Source organism: Pan troglodytes, chromosome 9 (assembly GCF_028858775.2).
Source record: "Pan troglodytes isolate AG18354 chromosome 9, NHGRI_mPanTro3-v2.0_pri, whole genome shotgun sequence".
NCBI lineage: Eukaryota > Metazoa > Chordata > Mammalia > Primates > Hominidae > Pan > Pan troglodytes.
Genome location: NC_072407.2, coordinates 74324724 through 74345501, shown reverse-complemented (window position 1 = coordinate 74345501; position 20778 = coordinate 74324724). Strand labels below are relative to the sequence as shown.

Genomic DNA, 20778 nt, shown 5'->3' with positions numbered 1-20778 from the left:
CCTCCCTGCCAGATACAAGGGCACAGGTAGATGAAACACCTTACACTGCCCGTCTCTGAGCCTCGGTATCCTGTGTAAAATGGAGATAACACCTACTTATCAGGATTATTAGGAGGATGAAAGACTTACTGTAAAATACCAAAGCTAATGGTAACTACCATTGCTGCTGCTATGACTACCATTATTTTTACTCTTATTGTTATCCCACTCCTTGCCACTTACAAATTGCTTTCATCACCATTAACTTGTTTAATCTGCATGTGGGGCTGACACAGTATATGTGACTGTTCCCATTTTATAGAGGAAGAAACGGAGGCTCTAAAGGAATAAGTGTTTTATTTAAAGTCAGTCAGCTGGTAAGTGACAGAGGCGGGACTCCATGCTAGATCCTGTAACTCCTGCCCTCTCCACTATACCACCCTGTAGATGAATGCATGCCAGAGAATACAGACCTGCAAGTTAATGGCTAGATGTGGTGTAGTGGAGTGAATCAAAAAGAGCTGTTGCAGGTGAGTTTTCAGATGGTCCAGTAGTGACAAGCATGGCCAGGAGAAAGCAGAACACAAGCCAGGTGGGCACCCAGCACTACCTGCTGGGAGGCAGAGCAGCCTGCCTGGAGCTTGTGGCGATGGGACTGGCCAGGGAAGGGAGCCAGGCTGCCTGTGCAGAGGGCCCTGACACCATCTCTAGCCCAAGAGCAGTGACCAGGACAGGGTTAGGGGACAGGGGCTCCTGAGGCCATGTGCTGAATGGCTGAGCAGGCCAGATTGGAAGACTACAGAGAACGTTTTCCAAGGAGTCAGGGTGTGAGGAGGTGCTGTGGCAGCGGAGAGTCAGAGGAGGAGAGCTGACCTTCCTCTAAGCTCCCATAGTACAGCGCAGGCTCAGGCTAAGCCAGAACTGAGGGTAAAGCCCAGGGTCTTTGTTTCTTCCCCCTGTAACCTTAAGCAGGTCACCTAACTTCTGCGTGCATGTTTCCTCACCTATAAAATGGAAATCAAGTCCCCTGTTCTGCTTACCTCACAAGGCTGAAATGAAATTATGTCTACAGAAGTTCTTTATAGACAACAATGAAATGTTGAAGTGAGTCGGTTGTAAATACATTTGCTGGCCACAGTGAGAGCAACAACAACTATGGCCACCTCCCACGTGGGCCCATGCAGGTCTCTGTCCCAGCCTCTACTCTGGCCTGACGGGATCCTCAAGGCCCATAGCCTTGGTCCTCAGCCACCCTGCCAACCACAAACACTAGGGCCCGCCTTCTCCAGTCCTTCCTAGCTGCCACCATTTTTCATTCTGTCAGACTCCATCTGCTTGGCTGTTTTTCTCTTCAGATATTATTAGAAATATCCAGAGTTGGAATTGCTTAATGGTTGGCATTTCACCTGTTTCACAGGGGACCCACATCAAGCCCACCCCGGACTCATGCCCTAGGTCGGGCAGAATTGACCAGGGACAGCTGTGCAGTGAAGTCTGCCTGGCATTATAAAGAGCTCTCTCCCAGGTGCATTCTTAGAAAAGAAGCGGGGAACAGTGGCCCCAGGCATAATTCAATTCCTCATTCTCCATGGTGTTTTTGTACTGCACAGCCCAGCAGTGTGCAGCTCTCTGTGGGCTGGGATGCTACCTTAAAAGAAAAGGCAGGATCAGAACCCCAGGTACATGATACCCTGCAGAACCCACGTAGGGGGATGTCTGGGTACATCTGCCTTCCCAAATACCCCATGAAGCTTGAACTCAGTTCATGCTCAACTTGTTTCCAACCTAGACTCTTAATTTAGCCAACTTTTAGAATAACACGGCTCCTTTCACGTCACTGCTGTCACCCCTGCCCTAACACATACACACATGTCCACACATAGTATTCACAAGTCTAGCCTTTGCCGTTTCAATATCTTCACTTCCTCAGATACCCACTCTCTCAGCTCCCTGTTTCTGTTGGACACCAGAGACTCCCCGCTTAGCCAAGCTTGCACTTTTCCCTCTTCATCCCCAGCATTCAGGTACCTATGAGGTCTGTGGGTTCCCCTTATAGCCAGCCTTTCCAGAGATCCTGGGCCAGTTAGTTTAGACAAAATCTGGATTCTTGCCCAGGAGAGAGGTTGTACTGAGCTTTTTCTCAGGCCTCTTTCAGGATTCTCAGGGAGCATTTTCTGGGCAGGCAGAAGTGGCTAGTCTGATGTCCGTGAATTTGCACAGCTTCCATCTGTTTCTACTGAGGCCAGAAGTAGAGAGAAAGTCGTATTTTAGGCAGGAACATTAGAGATCGAGATGAGAAAGACCACTGGCTTGAGGCTGAACTCCTAAAACAGTATTCCAGACCTTCACAGTCTGGTCCCACCCCACCACTCCTCATGATCATTCCTGTCTCTCCACCTCTGACATGCTGGCCACCTTTGCCTCTTCAAATCCTGCCCATCCTCCATGATCCATCACCAGTCCTGCCTCTTCCAAAGAACCTTCCCAGACCTCTGCAGTCGCTTCTTTGAAATCCAACCACACAGTATAGTAGTTAGGATCTTGGCAACTCAAGATGGGCAGACACATCCCAAACACTGTCAAATCTTTCCCCATTGACTAGTGTTCCAGGCCTTGTTCTCTGACATCTATCCCTTAGCTAATTTTCCCCTGACACCCTGGGGACCAGATAGACATGCTGTTCCATTTGCAGACTGACCTTGACATTACACAGTACTCTCTTTCCTGCTCCTGACTGCCGTGTTTCCATTAGTGCAACCAAAATTCATACTTTTTTGAGCAGCCATATGTTACTTTTTTAAAAAAAGACAACAGGTTTAGAGAGAGAAGCAACTCTGCCATCTACTAGTTGTGTGACTTGGGCAAGTCTCTATCTGTTGCCTCAGTTTCGTGTTCAGTATAATGGAGTTGAGAATACTACTTTCCTCTCCGGGTATTTGTGTGGGTCTTGAATAGATACGTTGTTGGTGAATTTTCCCATTGTGCTTAGCATACAGCATGTTCAGTGCATGATTCTTCTTGCAGTTCTGCCTCACTCCACCCCCACTCGTATACTTGAGAATGTTTCTGAGCCTGATTCTCCTACTCCATAATTAAGCACTTAGTTTTCTCAGATTGAATGCATAGCCCTTAATTACATACGTCCTCTTGAAGAGGAGGTCAGGTCTTGCTCTAGCAGAGTTGAGCCTCCGAGGAACCTGGTACCTATCTGTCCCACTCCCCGTGCTCCCCACTCCCTCCACCACTGGAGGCTATGATCAGCATCTCTGGTAACCATGTGGCTTACCCCTTCCATGCCCTGAGCTCCACATTGCCTTTGATTGACTTCCAGAAAATGCATTTGGCTGTGTTTCCACTTTCTGACCCAGACAGTGGACCAGACCTTAGCTTCCCCAGACAGGAAAGAGTCCAGGGCTCACACCCCACATCCCCAAGGGCCTGCCATGGGCTTTCTGCCTCTTGTATTTGCATAGGAGGCGGCCCATAGTCCCACTAGCGATGAGTAGATGAGTAACCAGTGAGAGCAGAAGTTCCTCTCGAATTCTCCTTCACCAGTCCCCCACCCCCTTCACCTCCATTCACCATCCACCCGCCTTTCAGTTTCCCTAGCAACGCTGAGTGCTCATCCTGGAAAACTTTATCCGAAATCTGCTCTGGGCAGCTTTCCAAATCCATGCTAACCTGATTACGTGTCTCTAGGGGCCTTGCCAGCTAATCAGATTAGGCAGCACTAATGGTAGTGAGGACTTTGAGTGGGCGCAGAGCAGTAAAACATATTGTATACTTAGTGATAATTATCCTGCCTTTTGTGTCATTGATTTATCTGCCTCCCTCCCTGTCCCCCCATCTTGTGTGTTTGGCCATAGCGATCCGGAGGAAGGAGAATGGCTGGTACGATGAAGAACACCCTCTGGTCTTCCTCTTCTTGGGATCATCTGGAATAGGTAATTGGGAGCAGATCAGCCAGTGGGGACAGAGAGCTAGGGTAGTGCCCGGCCCAAGTCTGACAGCCCCAGCTGCTGCGGGCCAGGGTCAGCAGGTCCACCTCTAGGTCAACTTGAGCTCTAAAAACAACGGCCTCCAGATTACAGAGCCACCAAGAAAGAGGACTCTGTTACCATCTGTCATGTTATGAAGAGCTGGAATATGCCCCTCCCTCTGGAAGTTGTGGTGCTAAGACTGATTCATATGGAGGACCAGGCCCTTCAGGGCCCATTAACCCTGGTCCAGCCACTCTGCATGCGCAGAGCCTCCCCTTCGGGAACAGTTGAACCACCTCCTCTGCCCAGCACATCAACCATGTTCAGTACAGCCTAGCTGTAAATGCTAAAGAAGGCCCCTAATGACCACCACGGTGCCAGGTGGATAGCAAAATTGGTTGCAGTAAGATGGGTTGAGTATTTTTCTAGCCAGTTGGGCTGGATTATCCGAGGCATTCTTACCCCTTCATTCTCTGCCCTGACAGAACCCCCCCATTCCTTCACTACCACCTCCCACCAGAAGCACTGGAACCTGAAGGGAACCTGATGGGAAATTTCATGGTTTAGTTTCCTCCTCTTCCCCTCCCAGCATCTTCATGGGCCTCTCCCTCAGATGTAGGCCCCCAAAAGGATACCACCACCTGACCATGATGCTACAGAACTTGACTTTTATACTAGTCAGGGACTTCCAAAGGTTACCATCCACCAAATGGCCCTTCAGAGCCCCCACTTCAGTATTGTCATTCCTTCTCTGTGTTACAAAGAAGGACCGTGAAGCCACAGTGAGAGGTACTCTTCAGCCCCTCCCACCCTCTATCTGCCATGTGGTTCCAGGGCCTGGCTAAATGGCAGGACTGTGGGTATTGAGAGGGATGCAGGGCAGTGAGCCAGGAGGCCCAGGTACTCCTAGGAGAGGTGAGGTTTGTACTGGGCTTTAAAAAGCAAGTTGGTTCTGGATTATAAAGTCAGCCTGTCACTCTTAGGATGGTGCTACAGAGAAAAGGCCTCAATCCCAATCCCAGAAAAATTAAGATGCAGGTGCAGACTTTGATTTTGGTCCCAGCTTCACCATTAACTCCCTAGGTGACTGTGGGAGAGTCGCTGATCCTTTCTGCGCCTCAACATTCTCATTCATAGAATATATTCTTTCTAGTGTCCGTGCATTTCTAGTATTCTTTCATTCCAGCGGTTAGTCACCTGGTTCTAACCCAACACCTCCCCCTTCTTTCTTACTAGGAAAAACAGAGCTGGCCAAGCAGACAGCCAAATATATGCACAAAGATGCTAAAAAGGTAAGAACTGGGACCTAGGTCTGATCTGCAGATCTTGGAGACCTCACCATTCCTGCTATCCCAAAAAATCTGACCCTCTGAATTCAGCAATAGGCAATCAAAAAGATGGGCCCTGACCCAGGAAGCAGACCTCAGCTCTGGCCCCAACTTGGCCACCAGTTGCTCCAGAGATTTGGGCAAGTTATCCCACCTCTTTGTGCCTCAGTTTCTTCATCTGTAAAATAGGAATAATAATCCTTGCCCTGCCTGACTCTTGAGGAAACAAAGTGAGATCTACCATACAACATTTTCAAGCATCTGTGCCATGCAGGTGTTGTACTAGATGCTGCTAATACAGCATTTATTAAGACACTCCCCCTGCTCCAAGGAGCTCAGGTTGGAGGGGGAAATAGCTTCAGAAAGACAACATTACTGTTCAGTGCAGTCATGGCTGTGCTAATGGGAGTCTTGGGGGCTGTAGGAGAAAACAAGTGGGAATAAGAGGATGCCTTGTTGCCTCTCACTATCCTGCATGAGCTTTTAAACATGGTTTCTTATGTCTTGAGCCTGGGATACTTATAGTCCCCCTTCCTCCATGGCTCAGAGCCCTGGATTCTCCACAGGAGAGGGCCATCCCCATCCCCTGTTTGTTCACACTCAGGCTTTCCAAGGCCTGCTCAGTTTAACTTTTTAGGGAGAAAGGAAATGCTTTTGTACAGAGACAGCAGTCCTCGGAGAGAGTGCAAAAACATTTCACTGAAAGCCAAACATTCTCCTACCAGCCTTCCCAGCATCCAGGGCAGGAGGTTGCCCGAGACCCCAGATGCTCTTGCCTTTCTAAGGAAAGCCTCCCTGGCCAAGGCAATGAGGAGTTTCTTGGGCCTCTGCCAGCCAAGTGGCCCCAGCAGCACAGAGTCTTGGACTCCTGTTCTCTTTCTGGCCTGCCTGCCCCACTGGCAGCCACAGAAACAAGGTAGCTCAGATTGTGTCCTCCTGAGCCCCCTTCTGCTTCATAAATGGCTGAAGGCTCTTAAACTCCCCCTAGTTCTGCCAGTAGCTGTGCTCTGCCTCCACCAAACCTGGAGCAGACCCACTTGACAAGCAGGCAAGCAAGAATCAGCGCATAGCATGCTAATGCGCTCCGACCGAGATAGCATTTTTAAGTCAATTCATCAGGTTGGCAGCGATTGAAACAATTAGCACTCTGGAAAGGGCCATAAACTAGCAGGACTATTAGGGAAGATGTAGTTACGGGCAGGAACCACCTGATTAGGGATGAAGAATTCTGAGTGGTTTAATTTTAATACTGTCAGAAAGGTTAATATTTAATTACAAATTATAATCTCCTTATCCAAGCTGTCTTCATATGTCTTCATACACAGTGGAAGTAGAAGGAAAGTATCTACTGACTTGCTGATGTAGAAAGGAGAGGGGGCTTGTTAAAAGACTAATAATGCAAGTAATTTTTTAGTTGGCACATCTGAATGGGAGACAAATTTACCCCAGTGCAGGATGACGTTGGCATCCTTCATTGCATGCCTCACTCAGAAGGAAGTAACACCATCACCCTTGGAGGCAGTGCACTGTGGTGGACAGAGCTCTGGAGCAACCATTCTTTGCTTCAGGTTCCGGTGCTTCTACTTTCTACTGGCCCTAGGCAGGTAAACTTTACCCCTTGAAGTTTCAGCTCTCTTGCCTCAAGGCGAAAGCCCTCCAACCCATATCTTAGGTTATGGTGAGCATCAAATGACGATGCTGTGTGCTCATCACTTATGTCATCACATCATGGTGAGCACACAGCAAGTGCCTATTCCTTGACTTGTATTTATTCGTCACTTCCTACTTACCACAGCAGTGCCCCATCTACTCTCCCATTTGATCCTATGGGGAAGATAGCATGGATGCTAAATTAGACCCACTTTTCAGATGAGAAAACTGAGGCCCTACAGCATTCTTAGGCTTATCTAAGGTCACCTATTAGGGGAAGAAATAAAACCAGAATCAATCCAGTCTCTCAACTCCTCACTGAGATACCGTTGTTCTCAGCTGCTCTAGGAAGCTGGATTGGAAACTTGCCAGTGTGTCCCCATTTCACATTGGGAGATGAGAGGCATGAGAAGCTCCATAAAAACAACCATGTATTTTATTTTTAAATCATAGGTGGTGCTTCTATGAAACTCCTGCCTGTGCTAGCCCTGTGGGTCAACTCATTACAGAATCTGTGTTTTGCGTAGACACTTTATAGCCACATGACAGGCATGTTTGAGACCTGCCTTCAAAATCCAAGAGAGCCCTGGACTTTAAGCTATGTAGCCAGTGTACCTGGGACCCAAAGAGTGATGTATGGAAAGTGTCATTCTCAGAGCCCAGTGTAAAATAGACTTTTACCAAACAGAAGCTCCCTTTAATTTGCCTCCCAAGACAGCTGACGAAATGAAATGGGCACTGGCCTGGAGTCTGATGATGTGAATTCTGGTTCTGGCTCTCTGATCCCTAGTTTCTTCATTTGTAAAGAGACACTGACACCTCCAGATCTTGCTGCTTCAGAAGCATTCTTTGTACATTTATATGATTTCTTTATCAGATCTGTGAACTTATTTTTTTCTCTCATTAGCCTGTATACTATTTCTTCCAAATTGAGTGGCTCTGTTAACTTTCATTACTAGAGCTAATAAGCCTTGGGAAGGAACCTTAATGGTGTTCTGTGATATCATCATAAGGTAGGGTGGTGGAGCCCAAAAGACTTAGTTATAGTAGCAATATGATAAGGGATAAAGAACAACTATCTGAGTCCAGCTGCTTGGGTTCAAATCCCAACTGTACTCTACTAGGTGGAGTTGGCCAGGACCTCTGTTTACATCAGCTTTCTCATCTGTAAAGTGGGCTCCATAATGGTGCCAGTCTCACTGGATTGTTCGGAAGGTTAAATGAGATAGTGATGTAAAATGTTAAACGCCGTTCTTGGCATGTGGTAAGCAATCAGTACGTGTTGGATGTTACTCTTATTGTTCTTGCCTCACTAAGATCATGTGAAATCAAAATGATGATTCCGGCCAAGAAAATCAAGCCCAAAAACTTGTTCAAAATTACATAGCAAATCATTAGAAGAACTAGGGTGAGAACCCAGGTCACTTGACATAAGTAAGCGCGAGAGTCTATAGTCCATGTGTCGTCCGACATTCATTGGCATCTGGACACAAAGCTCAGCACCCTTCAAGGTGAAGACTGTCAAGAGCCCAGCTGATTGGCAGAGAGGAAGCTATGAGGCAGTGTAGCATGATGGCTAAGAGCACAGACTTGGAGCTGAATTGCCAAGCGCGGGTGACCTTGAGCAAGTTACTTTAATCTGTGACTTAGTTTTCTCATCTGTAAAGTGGAGATGATAGTAGTGCTTACCTCAGAGACTTGTACATGTTCTAAGCCCTTTATAGCTTGCTTAAAACATTGCCAGGCACATAGTAAATACCCAGTAAATCCTGAAACCTGCAGATCTCTTGACTGAGCAGCCTAGGGACCCTCTGGAAATGCTTTCTGGCTTATGCCCCATGTGCTGATAGCAGTGCTTTCCCCCATGTGGCCTTAATAACTTCTCTAAGCCCTGTCCCACCTCTTGGATTAGATCCTCAGACCCCTGATGAGGCAGGGAGAGGAGCCAAGAGCCTTCTGTAACACAGGACAAAACTGCAGCTCAAAAAGGGGAGGCAGCATGTCCAAGGCTCCACAGGCAGGCAGAACTAGGACTGGAACCCGAGCCCCCTGGCTCCCAGCCCAGGGTTCTTCTTGCCACCCTGTGTCTCAGCTGTAGAATGACAGGACAGAGAAAGAACTAAAAGTACATCATGGCGTGAATTTCTGACCAGTGGCCAAGCTAGAATATAGCCCTGGATTTTCAGACATAACTACCTCCCGCTGAGGGTCTTGGCACCCCCATCATCACCGGCTCTCAGGAGAAGCAGGATTCAGTGAATCCTGTCTCTTAGATGGAGGCATGTGCCAGTAGGAGAGGAGCCCGGGGGACTGTGGGGAACTGTGGTCCTGGCTGTGGCTAGACAGGGCACCTGTGGATGCCTTTACAGCTCCCTAATCAGGTAATGCTTCTTGAAAACCAGTGGGCACTCTGCCTGTGTTAACTCTTCAGATCACATAATGCAAGCTGTTCTCTTCCCCAGGGGCTAACCATGGCCCTCACCCATGGGGCCACTTCCTCGGAAATCACCCCTACACCCTGTGGTGGAGAGAAAAGGGCTGTAAAGCTATGTTATGGATATCTTTTTTAATGAAATGAAGAAATGTAAAAACATTTTAAAATATATTCATTTTGAAGAAAAGTAAATCAAAGGGACACGGGCATCACACAGACTTGCAGAGTTGAGAAGCATTCCGGAGCCATCTGAGTGTTTCTCTCCTCCCTCGCATCACAGTCCACACTGACCGTGACTGACTTTGTCCATGTCTGCACCATTCGATGGGGCGCTCCTTAAGGACAGAGACCAAGACTTGTTCCCTGTTGTAACTCCGGTGTCCAGCACACACAGGATGCCCTCAGGAAACGTGGAATGGATGGATGGGTGGGTGGATGATGTGGTGATCAGAACAGGAGAGGCCTCCCTGAAAGAAGACACCCCAAGTCAGATTTAGAAGGTCAGGTACATGATTTGGGTCTTTTAAGGAAGAGAATGAGGGACTCGTAGGAAATGAGTGCACAGAAAAGGAGACAGGAAGTCAGAAAAAAACATCTCGAGCATGAGATAGAAGATCTTGTGTTGGTGTGGTGTGAAAGCCTTGGGGATAGTTGAGGTGCTCTCCTCCCTAACCCTTCTCTTCACTTTCCTGCCTCCAAACGGAGTTGGTACTTGCTTGTTTCCACACAGGGCTTCATCAGGCTGGACATGTCCGAGTTCCAGGAGCGACACGAGGTGAGTGATGACAGTCCTCGATTGAAGCATGGTTTGGAGGGCTTGTCAGCATGACTGCCGGGGTCTTGTCATTTGGGCCTCAGATAATTCCAGCAGCCTTGGGATTTGTCGTTGGGAGCACAGGTGTGCAGCAGGGTCACTGATTTGTTTCACATAGGATTTGCTCTGAAGAATAAACATAGAGAAGATCTATCTGCCACACCAGGAGATGGACAGCCAATCATCTCTGTTGAGAGAGGCAATCTTAATAGTGTATAAAGTCATCTTCCCATGCATGCCCCATGTTGGAAACTAAAAGCACAGAAAGGCCTTCCTAGCATGTTTCCTTCCTTCTACCAGGTGGCCAAGTTTATTGGGTCCCCACCAGGCTACGTTGGCCATGAGGAGGGTGGCCAGCTGACCAAGAAGTTGAAGCAGTGCCCCAATGCTGTGGTGCTCTTTGATGAAGTAGACAAGGCCCATCCAGATGTGCTCACCATCATGCTGCAGCTGTTTGATGAGGTGAGTCACCTTGGGCCAGGATGGAGCGGGGGGACACCTGGAGATAAGGGGGACTGTGAACAGCAGAAAGCAAGGGCCCAGAGGCTAGCTGGTCATTCCTCGGCTTCCTGCTCCCGCATGTGTACATTCATTCATCCAGTAGGTGCAACTTAGCCCCTCTGCACCAGGGCCTGGGTGGGGCACTCAAGGGAAGACCAGCCCTGCCTAAGAGTTGAAATTGTGTGGCTGCTCAGCCCACCTTCTAGAGAGACATGGTATGGCAGAGGTGCCATGAGAGCGAGACATGAATTTTTAGTTCCAGCTCTGCTCCTGACTGGCTTTGTGGCCTTGGCAAGTCAGTGCCCATCTGTAGGCATCAGAGATCTCATGTGACAAACGAGGAGGCTGAATCAGAGAAGCCCCAAAAATCCTTCTGCCTCAGACAGCTCTTGTTCCTCCCTGTGTGCCAAACATTGTCTCCTGCAGTTCTTTAAAATGCTAATATTGTTGCTGCTAATGGTGAGATGCTGATACTCTGATTCATGGAGCCTTTCTCTTCTGAGAATCTGAGGGTTCTCACAGACTGTCCAGTTCCCCTGCTCGTAGGGGTAAGTTCTAAAGGAGAGAAGAGCTTACTTCTATCCAGTACCTTCTGTGTACTAGACCTGTACTAAAGACGTTACAGCCATTATCACTAATCCTCACAAGGTAGGTAGAAAAATTCCTAACAGGCAAGGGAGAAATTAGCTCATTTTTTACAGATGAAGAAACTGAGGTTCAGAGAGGTTATAAAAGACATGCCTAAGGCCACAGCTGCTGTGTAAAGAGCCAAGATTGGGCTGCAGATATGTCTGATCCCAGAGCCCCAATTCTCCCCCCATACCACTGTTTACCTTGAACCAGGCGAGGGATTGCTTACAATCACGGAAGAAGATGACTTCCACCTTTTCAGGGGCCCTGCTCCATCAAGAGAGCGTGAGGAGCCAAGGACTGAACCGGGGATGAGGCCTCTCTTCTCTCATGCAGGGGCTATATTAGCCAGCACCTGGCCATGAGTCCAGCTCACCTTTCTACCTAGTCTCCTGCAGCCCTAGGAAAACAAAAAGGTGGTTTGCTTCCCATGTCATAGGAGGCCACAGGGAGGGGACTCCTCCAGACCGAACAGCACATCAGGTACCAAGCCAGGAAGATCCAGATCCAGATCTCCTACCAGCTGCTCACTGCCTTCCCCACCTGGCCCAGCCTCCTTGCCCCTGCCCGTTCCGTTGTATCTTCCTAGCCCTTCAGCTGCTCCCTGCCCCTGAACCTCCTGCTGAGGAAGAAGAGACCAGTCCTTCAGAGGTCACATACTCGGTTACTCACGTGTACACTGAGGCCTCTACTCCATTCCAGCCTCTTGATGGGATTCAAGTGCACAGCTATGACCAGACCCGAATGTGCCCTCTCGGAGCTCTCTGCCTGGTAGACAGGTGGAAAGGAGACATGGTAGTAGCTGGCATTTTGCATTTTATGTGCCATTCGCTGTCTTCAGAGGCTTATGTGTATCAATTTAACCCTTTCAACAACCCTCCAAAGCTAGCTATTACTACGGCCTCCATTGAACAGATGTGGAAACTGAAGCAAAGTAAGATTAAGTCATTCACCTGTGGTCATGCACCTGGGGAGAGAGAATCAAGGATTCAAACCCAGGCAGCCCAGTTCTAGATCCTGCAGCTTGAATGACTGCCACGCAGCTAGGGCCAAAAGAGCGAGGTCCGTCTCAGTGAAGCACGCAAGGGACGGGACCATGCCGCTCAGGGAGGGTGAGCATCGCGGCCTGTTTGATCTCTGGTCTCCCTGGAGAGGCACCTCTGATGGCATTCTTGGCCCAAAAAACAGAAGGCAACTGCTGACTGAAGTACAATCAGCCATACATGGAAGCCCTGTCTCCCCCTCCTCCGTCACTTCACTCCACTGACTGCCTTTTAGGGGTTGATAGGAATTCCTTCCTGCAGCTGTTGTCGCCCCTTCCCCCAGCCCCAGCCTACTATAGTTTCTGATGCTCTTGGTTCCATTGACCAAAGCTGCCATCCAGGTTTACTCGATTTAGGCTCTTTGAGGATGGGCCCTTGTCATGTTCACTTGAACCATTCCCAGAGCCCACAAAGTCAGGGGAAATGTTGTATTGACTAATTCAATAGTAGTTTTAATTCAACAGTAGTTAGCAAACCTTCAAAGGGTTAGTAAGTGCTAGGTGAACAGAGTGGCGGGGCTGGCAGTAGAAACCTAATGTATAAAAGTACAGGGCATGAAACAGGCTGGCATGCTCAGGGAACTGCAGCTGGTCAGTACTGCTCGATTGCAGAGGGAAAACAAGGACAGAGTGCTAGAGACAAGGTAGGTAAGGTAAACAGGGCCCAGTTAAAATGCCAGGCACAGAAGTTTGCATTTCTCTGGTAGAGAGTAAGGAGCCTTTTAAAGACTTTAAGCAAGAAAGAAACAGTCAAATTTTCACTTTACAAAGATGCCATGGGCAGCTGTGTAAAGAATGGATGAGAAGGGAGAGGGTCATTAACAAGGAGACTGCTGGGGAGCCCAAGCTACAGCTGGGGAGGCCATGGGCTGGAGAAACTACTAGAAGGTTGACTGAGGAGAGGAGGAGGAGCCAAGGGTGGCCAGTTGGCTGCTGCCAGTTGGCCATCAGCTAAGGCGGCGAACACAGTGGGAAGCCGCAGATTGAAGAGGAAGGTGAGGCACTGAGGTGTGGAAATGTTGAAGGTGAGATACCTGAGGGACATCCAGATGGAGATGGCCAAGAGGCCGTTCATCAGTTTTATGGGTCAGGAGTTTAGGAAAGGTCTGACTGAAAATAGCAGTTCAGGAATCCTTCAGCCCAGAGAGGTTAATGGAAGCCACAGGAATGGATGAGGTCTGTAACCCAGGGAGGTATAATGTGCAGAGAAAAGAGGGCTATACACAGAGCCTTGGGACCTATCAGGGAAGTCAAGACAGACTCGCCAGAGAAGTAGGAGGCAAAACCAGGCCAGGCATGGTGGGTCACACCTGTAATCCCAGCACTTTGGAAGGCCGAGGTGGGCAGATCACTTGAATTCAGGGGTTCGAGACCAGCTTGGGCAACATGGCAAAACCTTGTCTCTACAAAAAATACAAAAATCAGCTGGGCATAGTGACGTGTGCCTGTAGTCCTCACTACTCAGGAGGCTGAGGTGGGAGGGTGGCTTGAGCCTCAGAGGCTGAGGTTGCAGTGAGCAGAGATTGCACCACTGCGCTCCAACCTGGGCAACAGAGCCAGACCCTGTCTCAAAAACAAAAAAGAGCAAACCAAAAGAATGTGGCTCATTCATTTATTCATGAGGCACTGTGTGGGGTAGAGGGGACACTGACAAAACAGATGCAGCCCTGGCCTCGGCGTGACCAGTGAGTGTGGAGACAGGCAGCTAAAAAGTAGTTCAGTCCACTGTGGTCGATGCTGCACTAGGGACAAGCAGCAAGTGCCAGGAGTTGTAGGGGCACCTAATCCAGGCTGGAGGTGTGAGGGAAGCAGCCTCATCCCTACCCAGTCCAGTTCTCCCAAGCCTGGGCCCAGAAAAGTAAGAACCCTATTGCTCTCATCAAAGCACCAAGCAGGACTAATGCTGGCCACTCACAGGTGACCCCAGGGCAGAAGTCCCAGAAAGAGACTAGTCCCCAGAGAGCCCAGCCCCCACTCCTCCCACCAAGGAGTCATACGTGAGACAGTGGGAAAGCAGCCCCATAACCCTGGGGTGAGCATTCAAGCCCCACCCAAGATGTGCACGCTCTGGTTGTTAGAGGGAGGTGAGGCACGGACAGCTTCCTGTTTGAGACACATCTTTATTGCTAAGGAAACTGAGGAGGAGACATGAGCACTGAAAGTCACCCTTTGGGTCAGTCGTGCACTGCACCTGCTCCCCTCACCCACCTGGGACCCATCCTCAGGCCCAGTTATGAGCAGAGCTTTGATCTCTGAGAATGAAATTGCTGCTAGGTTATTGCTCTGGCCAGTATAGCAGTGTGTGAACCCAGTCCTTAGGGATGAGCTCTGCAAAGTGAGTATGGAACACACACACAGTCATATGCACATGCTTGGACATGTCACACACACACACACACACACACACCTGGTCCCCAAAACTAGAACTGCCCTCAGTGGATCTGTTAGATTAGAACCCATAAGCAGTGGGGTGAGAGTGAAAAGCTGCTGGTAAAAGCTCAAGGACATCTGCTTGCACCCTTGCTTCCCTTTTCCTGCCCCAAGGCAGGGACAGCAGAGTGACCAGCTCCAGGATGTGGATTACCAGGCCCCTTGTGTATAGACCCTTTGGGAATTAACAGTTTCTCAAAGGCCTCTGCCAAGGTCCAGTGGAAAGCAAGGCTAGAAACTACACCCAGCATGCAGTAAGCTAGCTCGGTTGACGCACAGTCCTTTCTACTTTGCTCCTAAGGAGCGGGACTGGGTTTACCATTACACTGGCTTTAGAAGCAAGGGCTAACCCTGAAGCTCGGGCAGGGCCCAGCATCCCTGGCTCAGGCAGGAGCCAACAGGTTGAGGTCAGTGATGTATATCCCCAGAGCCATGGTTTCTGGCTTGGCGGGAGCTGTGCTTTCTCTGCTTCCCACAAGAAATCTCAGGTAGATCTCCTCCCTAGCACCTGTCCCAGTTGCATCTCTCCAGTGAGGATCAAACTGAATTTGGCAGAATTCTGAGAAAATTCTGTCGAAGGAAAGAAAATAGCACAAGGCCTCATTCATCCAGCACCATTGGTCTGACCTCTGTAGCCTGGTGCAGAGGAAGGGCATGGGCTCTGAGGTCAGATAGTTCAAGTCTCGCCTCTACTGTATCCTAGCTGTGAAACCTCGAACAAGTTATGATCCTTTCTGAGCCTCAGTTTCTTTGTAGGGGTCCTAACTGCACCTACCTCCAAGGGTGGATGTGAAGATTCCAGCCTCCAGCAAGCAGGTGTCAAACACCTACTCTGTACCGGACGCTGTTCTGGGACACAGTGATGAACAAGACCCAGCCTCTGTTGTCAAGGAGCCCTTTCCTAGTAGAAGGAGTGGGGTTGTACACAAAAAGCACTAAGCAGAGCATCTGTGATGAAAGTAGAAGTCCCTGTCCGTGTTCGGCATTGTCACTCTATTGCTTGCTCTCAAGGAGTCCCTGATCATTGCTTTTGTTATAAATGATATAAAGTGCTGTTGTATGGTCATGCCCTTGAGGTTCGCTGAGTGAGCGGGGCTCTGTACCCTTCAACTGATTGGTCCCAGAACACTGTACTTTTATCATTCTTCTGTCTCTGCCCTATACTGTTTGCTCCTTTTCTCCTTCTTTGGTGCATCTTTCTCCAGTATAGATGCCTCCTTTGTCCCTTCTAGAAAGAGCTGAAGATTCCAAGGAAACTTCCCAAGGTGGTTAAAGAAGCAATCTCATTTTTTATCCCTGTTAGGCCAGGCGACAGCTCCAAAGATAAAAGAGGTTGTCCTGTTTCATTATATATCACCTACTACAGTAATAGCAGCTCTGAACATTTGAACAGCATGGTTTACTAAGAATTTTCACCAGATAACCACATCTAGTCCTGACAGTAGCCATGTAAATTACCCTCCTCTGAATTCCTGCAGCATGCTGGGCTTCCCTTTATCATCATACTTAACATATTGGATGGTCAGTGCTTGTTTCCTGTATGTCACTGCTTCTCTATACTGGGAGCATGTTGTAGGCTCAATGGGACCCCAGTACCCCACCACAGATCCTGGCCCACAGCGGGCCTCCAAAAAATGTGTTGGTTGCACAAATGAATGGCTAACTGTGACTGACTTCTGGATGCCAGGGATAGTTGGGTGCCCCAAGAGTTGCCAGAGAGCAACTACAGCCTCACCTGGAGGCACTCAGTAGGGAGAGCAGTTGCAGCGCAGGGCGGTGAGCACAGCAGCCAAGGTGCAAGTCTAGTGCTCGGAGAACCCAGAAGAGGAAGCAGCTGGCTGCTGGGTCTGGAGGGAGACACAGGGCTCTGGGGAGGCCTCCTGAAGGAGGTGAGAACTGAGAGTGCTAAGGCCTGCCCAGGCACATAGCTCCCTGACTGTACACTCCCTTCCTTCCCTTCCCAGGGCCGGCTGACAGATGGAAAAGGGAAGACCATTGATTGCAAGGACGCCATCTTCATCATGACCTCCAATGTGGCCAGCGACGAGATCGCACAGCACGCGCTGCAGCTGAGGCAGGAAGCTTTGGAGATGAGCCGTAACCGTATTGCCGAAAACCTGGGTATGGCGGCTGACCTGAGCAGTCTGGTCCAGTGACCAAGCCACCAGCCTATCTCCTGGGGAAGGATGGGATTGGGGCCCTGGGCCCAGGTGAAGGTTCTAGTGGGCAGCTCTGTCCCTAGCTGACACTGAGCAGATATCAGACACCATACCAAGTAGTGGGGGTTGAGACAAAAGAGACAGAGACCCCACTTCAAGAAAGCCTCAAGTCTGTTGGGTGATAAGAGGGCTCCAGGCAGGAATAGACAGAGCTACACCAGGGTGGGGGGCCAGAAGCTGCTCAGTGTCTTAGGGGACTGAGGAGACGCACATGCAAGAGACACAGATGCTTTGGTGCAAGAAGGGGACAGCAGATCGAAAACTCTATGGCAGTGGACACAGCCTTGTTCACCCAGGGCAGCTTCCTGCGTAGGTGGGCCATGGAGAGTGCTGAAAAAAAGGAGCACATCCAGCAGGAAGCTGTGTCTGTCACCTTTTCCATTCAAGATCGAGCCCTGCAGCCCCCTTCCTCCAAGTCAGGACTCAAGTCTTAATCCTGACGTTTCCTCTCCTCTTTCCTCTCCCTCCCTCACACAACTCCCACCCTGAGGAATCGCAGACTTCATACACTTGAGAGCTGGAAAGGCCTCAGAAAGTGCCTGGTCAGAGGAGGAGACCAGGCTGAAGCCCAGAGAGCCTTAGACCTTGACCAGGACCACACAGACGGACAGGACCAGGGCTCTTTCCATGGGCAGGCCAAGGGGCAGGCACAGCCCCCAAAGCTCCCTGAATGTGGGGAATAAGCAGTTTATGATTCTTCTCCACAGGGGATGTCCAGATAAGTGACAAGATCACCATCTCAAAGAACTTCAAGGAGAATGTGATTCGCCCTATCCTGAAAGTAAGAGGTCTTTCTTGGCACTTCCTGCTGGAGCCTAAGGTTGGGGGAGGGTGATCTTAGCCATCCTAAAGATCTGGAAGCCCCATAATTTCCCCAGTCTTCCCCTGGTGTCTGGTAATTTCCCTAACCCGCTCTGGGTCACTGAGCTCATCCCACCCCTAACCTGGCCCTTCAGGCTCACTTCCGGAGGGATGAGTTTCTGGGACGGATCAATGAGATCGTCTACTTCCTCCCCTTCTGCCACTCGGAGCTCATCCAACTCGTCAACAAGGAACTAAACTTCTGGGCCAAGAGAGTAAGAGGGAACTGCCCATGGGTGGGGGCGGGATAGCCAGCCACTGGAAATCTGGAACACTGGACTGGGGGCACCCCCACACACATAAAAGGTGGAGCACAGTGGTGTGGGGCCAGTGGCCCTGGCCTCAGGCCAGAGTGGCAAGAGATGGAAAGCAGTGGGCCACATGCAGGCATGCTTCTATCTGACCCATCTCAGGCCAAGCAAAGGCACAACATCACGCTGCTCTGGGACCGCGAGGTGGCAGATGTGCTGGTCGACGGCTACAATGTGCACTATGGCGCCCGCTCCATCAAACATGAGGTGAGCACAGGAGCCTGAGAAATGAGGCGCCTCCACACCTCCCTCCCCAGGGCCCCCCAGACCCAGTCCCTGAGCTCTCAGCCTGCCTCCCTATAGCTTGGTTGCTGGAATTATTCACACCCAGAGTGGATGCCCATTCAGAACCATAAACACATGATCACCAAGTAAAACCCCTGCTGGAGGGTAGCCCAGTATGAACCCCACTAGGACCAGGGAACTGGGCTGGGAGCCTCAGAAACTTGAGCACAGTCCTGCGAGCTAGCTGTTATTAGCCCCAATTGGCAAATGAGAAAGCTGAGGCTCAGGCTCAAAGGAGGTCTCTGAGTTGCCCTAGCAGTAAGTGATGGAGGCCGGCCTCCAAGCTGGGTCCAGGCCGAGGGAGTGACCACTTCACCTCCCCACCGACAGGTAGAACGCCGTGTGGTGAACCAGCTGGCAGCAGCCTATGAGCAGGACCTGCTGCCAGGGGGCTGTACTTTGCGCATCACAGTGGAGGACTCAGACAAGCAGCTACTCAAAAGCCCAGAACTGCCCTCACCCCAGGCTGAGAAGCGCCTCCCCAAGCTGCGTCTGGAGATCATCGACAAGGACAGCAAGACTCGCAGACTGGACATCCGGGCACCACTGCACCCTGAGAAGGTGTGCAACACCATCTAGCAGCCACCTGCCTGCTCCTATGTGCCCTCACCATCCAATAAAGGCCCCTTGGCTGTGGCATGGCGACTGACTTACCTTCCCCTCATGCCGCTCCCATCTCTACCCAGTCTCAGGCCTGCTTACCTCCTCACAGCCCATGAAGACCCCTTCTCAGCCCCAAAACCTGAAGGAGGAATTTCGCCCTACTCTGGCCCCTTTGTTGTGGGCCCATAACCTGCTAACAAGCCTTCAGGAGAGGAGCTGCCTTTCCACCCCCTTCAAGGCAAGGAGGGATGGAGGTCCCTTATTTCCTTCAGAATGATCCCCATCCCCCATAGTCGCCAGACTTTCTCATGTTCCCAGGAAGCTCAGAAGTATGGCAGCTAAGAACACAGCTGGCTGGAAGAAGACAGGGACCAGACTGAACTGCCACCCTCTGCTAGTCCTCATGCAACTCAGTCCCCAGAATGGCTCCACTGGGAGTGGAGGAAGAGCTCAGAGGCCCAGGTGCAGATAGTTCTGCAATTTAGTCTGTAGCCTCCTTGTTCCCTACCCTAAAATTCTAAGGGGAAGGGACCCATAGAGGCTTGCCTGTTTCCGCTACTATATTATGCCCAGTGTTCCTCCTCACCCCACGTCCTGGGGTCAGGCCAGACCATGTTTCTTCAGCCTTGGGGACTAGGCCAGTGTTGGGCACCTCCAGGAGGAGGCCTGACTGGTTCATTACCCTCCCCTACTCAGACTGAGGAGCAGTCCCAGATAACCAAGCAAGCTCAGCTCTGTGGGGGCCTCCTTCAAAAGACTAACATCGCAGACATTAGGAAGCTGTAGGAAGAGAGATCATGGGTTTGACCTCTGCCCACATGGCCATGGAGTCAGCCTCAGCCCTGTCTGTACTGCTCGTCCAGCTAAACAAGCCTGGAATAAACATGCAGTTTATTCAGTCTGCATGTTAGTCACAAAGCAGAGGGTCTGGACACCGTCCCCCAAGGGCATTTCACAGACCAGCCAATGTTTCAAGCCCACCTTAGCCAGGCACAGTAAGGCCTGGTGCATCCTTGGGCATCATCTACAGTAGCCACTGCTGATAAGCAGTCCACCCACCTTCCCCCACAGGCCCTTCATGGAACCCTTGCGTAGTGTTAGCTAGTCTTTCAGGAAGCAGAGAATGGGGCCAGGAATCAAAGTCCCTTGGGTAATGGAAGCATGTCCTAATAGTATGGTGGGTATGAGGCAGTCAGAATCCAGGGTGTGAGCTCTAGCAGATGCTTGGATCACTGTCTACCCCTCAGGGGCTGCTGCTCCCTACCTCACTGACTGTTTTTTTTTTTTTTTTTGAGACAGAGTCTCACTCTGTCCCCCAAGCTGGAGTGCAGTGGCGCGATCTCGGCTCACTGCAAGCTCTGCCTCCCAGGTTCACGCCATTCTCCTGCCTCAGCCTCCCGAGTAGCTGGGACTACAGGTGCCCACCACCACGCCCGGCTACCTTTTTGTATTTTTAGTAGAGACAGGGTTTCACCATGTTAGCCAGGATGGTCTCAATCTCCTGACCTTGTGATCCACCTGCCTCGGCCTCCCAAAGTGCTGGGATTACAGGCGTGAGCCACCGGACCCGGCCTGCTTTTCATTGTTTTTTACTTTTTGTTTTGAAATAATTTTAGACTTAGAGAAAGTTGCAGAAATAGTAGAAAATTCCCATGTATCTTTCATCTAGCTTCTCCCAATGATTACATCCTACAAAGCCATACTGTAGTTT

General features: G+C 50.2%; 1 protein-coding gene and 1 long non-coding RNA gene across 6 annotated transcripts in view; one reads left to right on the top strand and one right to left on the bottom strand.

Annotated features, from left to right (window-relative positions):
• The window catches only part of CLPB (ClpB family mitochondrial disaggregase), a 144952-nt gene extending 125849 nt beyond the window's left edge, over window positions 1-19103 (top strand). For all 4 annotated transcript variants that reach the window (XM_003951966.6, XM_001174710.7, XM_016921539.4 and 1 more), the window contains 9 exons: window positions 3846-3923; window positions 5196-5251; window positions 10102-10146; window positions 10486-10647; window positions 16753-16909; window positions 17715-17788; window positions 17964-18083; window positions 18282-18386; window positions 18795-19103. In XM_003951966.6, the coding sequence (XP_003952015.1) occupies window positions 3846-3923; window positions 5196-5251; window positions 10102-10146; window positions 10486-10647; window positions 16753-16909; window positions 17715-17788; window positions 17964-18083; window positions 18282-18386; window positions 18795-19043 (1046 nt within the window). In that variant the 3' untranslated portion in view covers window positions 19044-19103. The remainder of the gene's footprint in view (window positions 1-3845; window positions 3924-5195; window positions 5252-10101; window positions 10147-10485; window positions 10648-16752; window positions 16910-17714; window positions 17789-17963; window positions 18084-18281; window positions 18387-18794) is intronic.
• LOC107967152 (uncharacterized) overlaps window positions 9506-20778 on the bottom strand; it is a 49635-nt gene continuing 38362 nt past the window's right edge. Inside the window, exons 3-5 of one of the 2 annotated variants that reach the window (XR_010147274.1) lie at window positions 11989-12084; window positions 11520-11716; window positions 9506-9838 (exon numbers count right to left, since the gene is read on the bottom strand). This is a non-coding gene — a long non-coding RNA (uncharacterized LOC107967152). Of the gene's footprint in view, window positions 9839-10083; window positions 10312-11519; window positions 11717-11988; window positions 12085-20778 lie in introns of those variants that run through there. The other variant, XR_001707415.4, reaches the window with a different exon arrangement.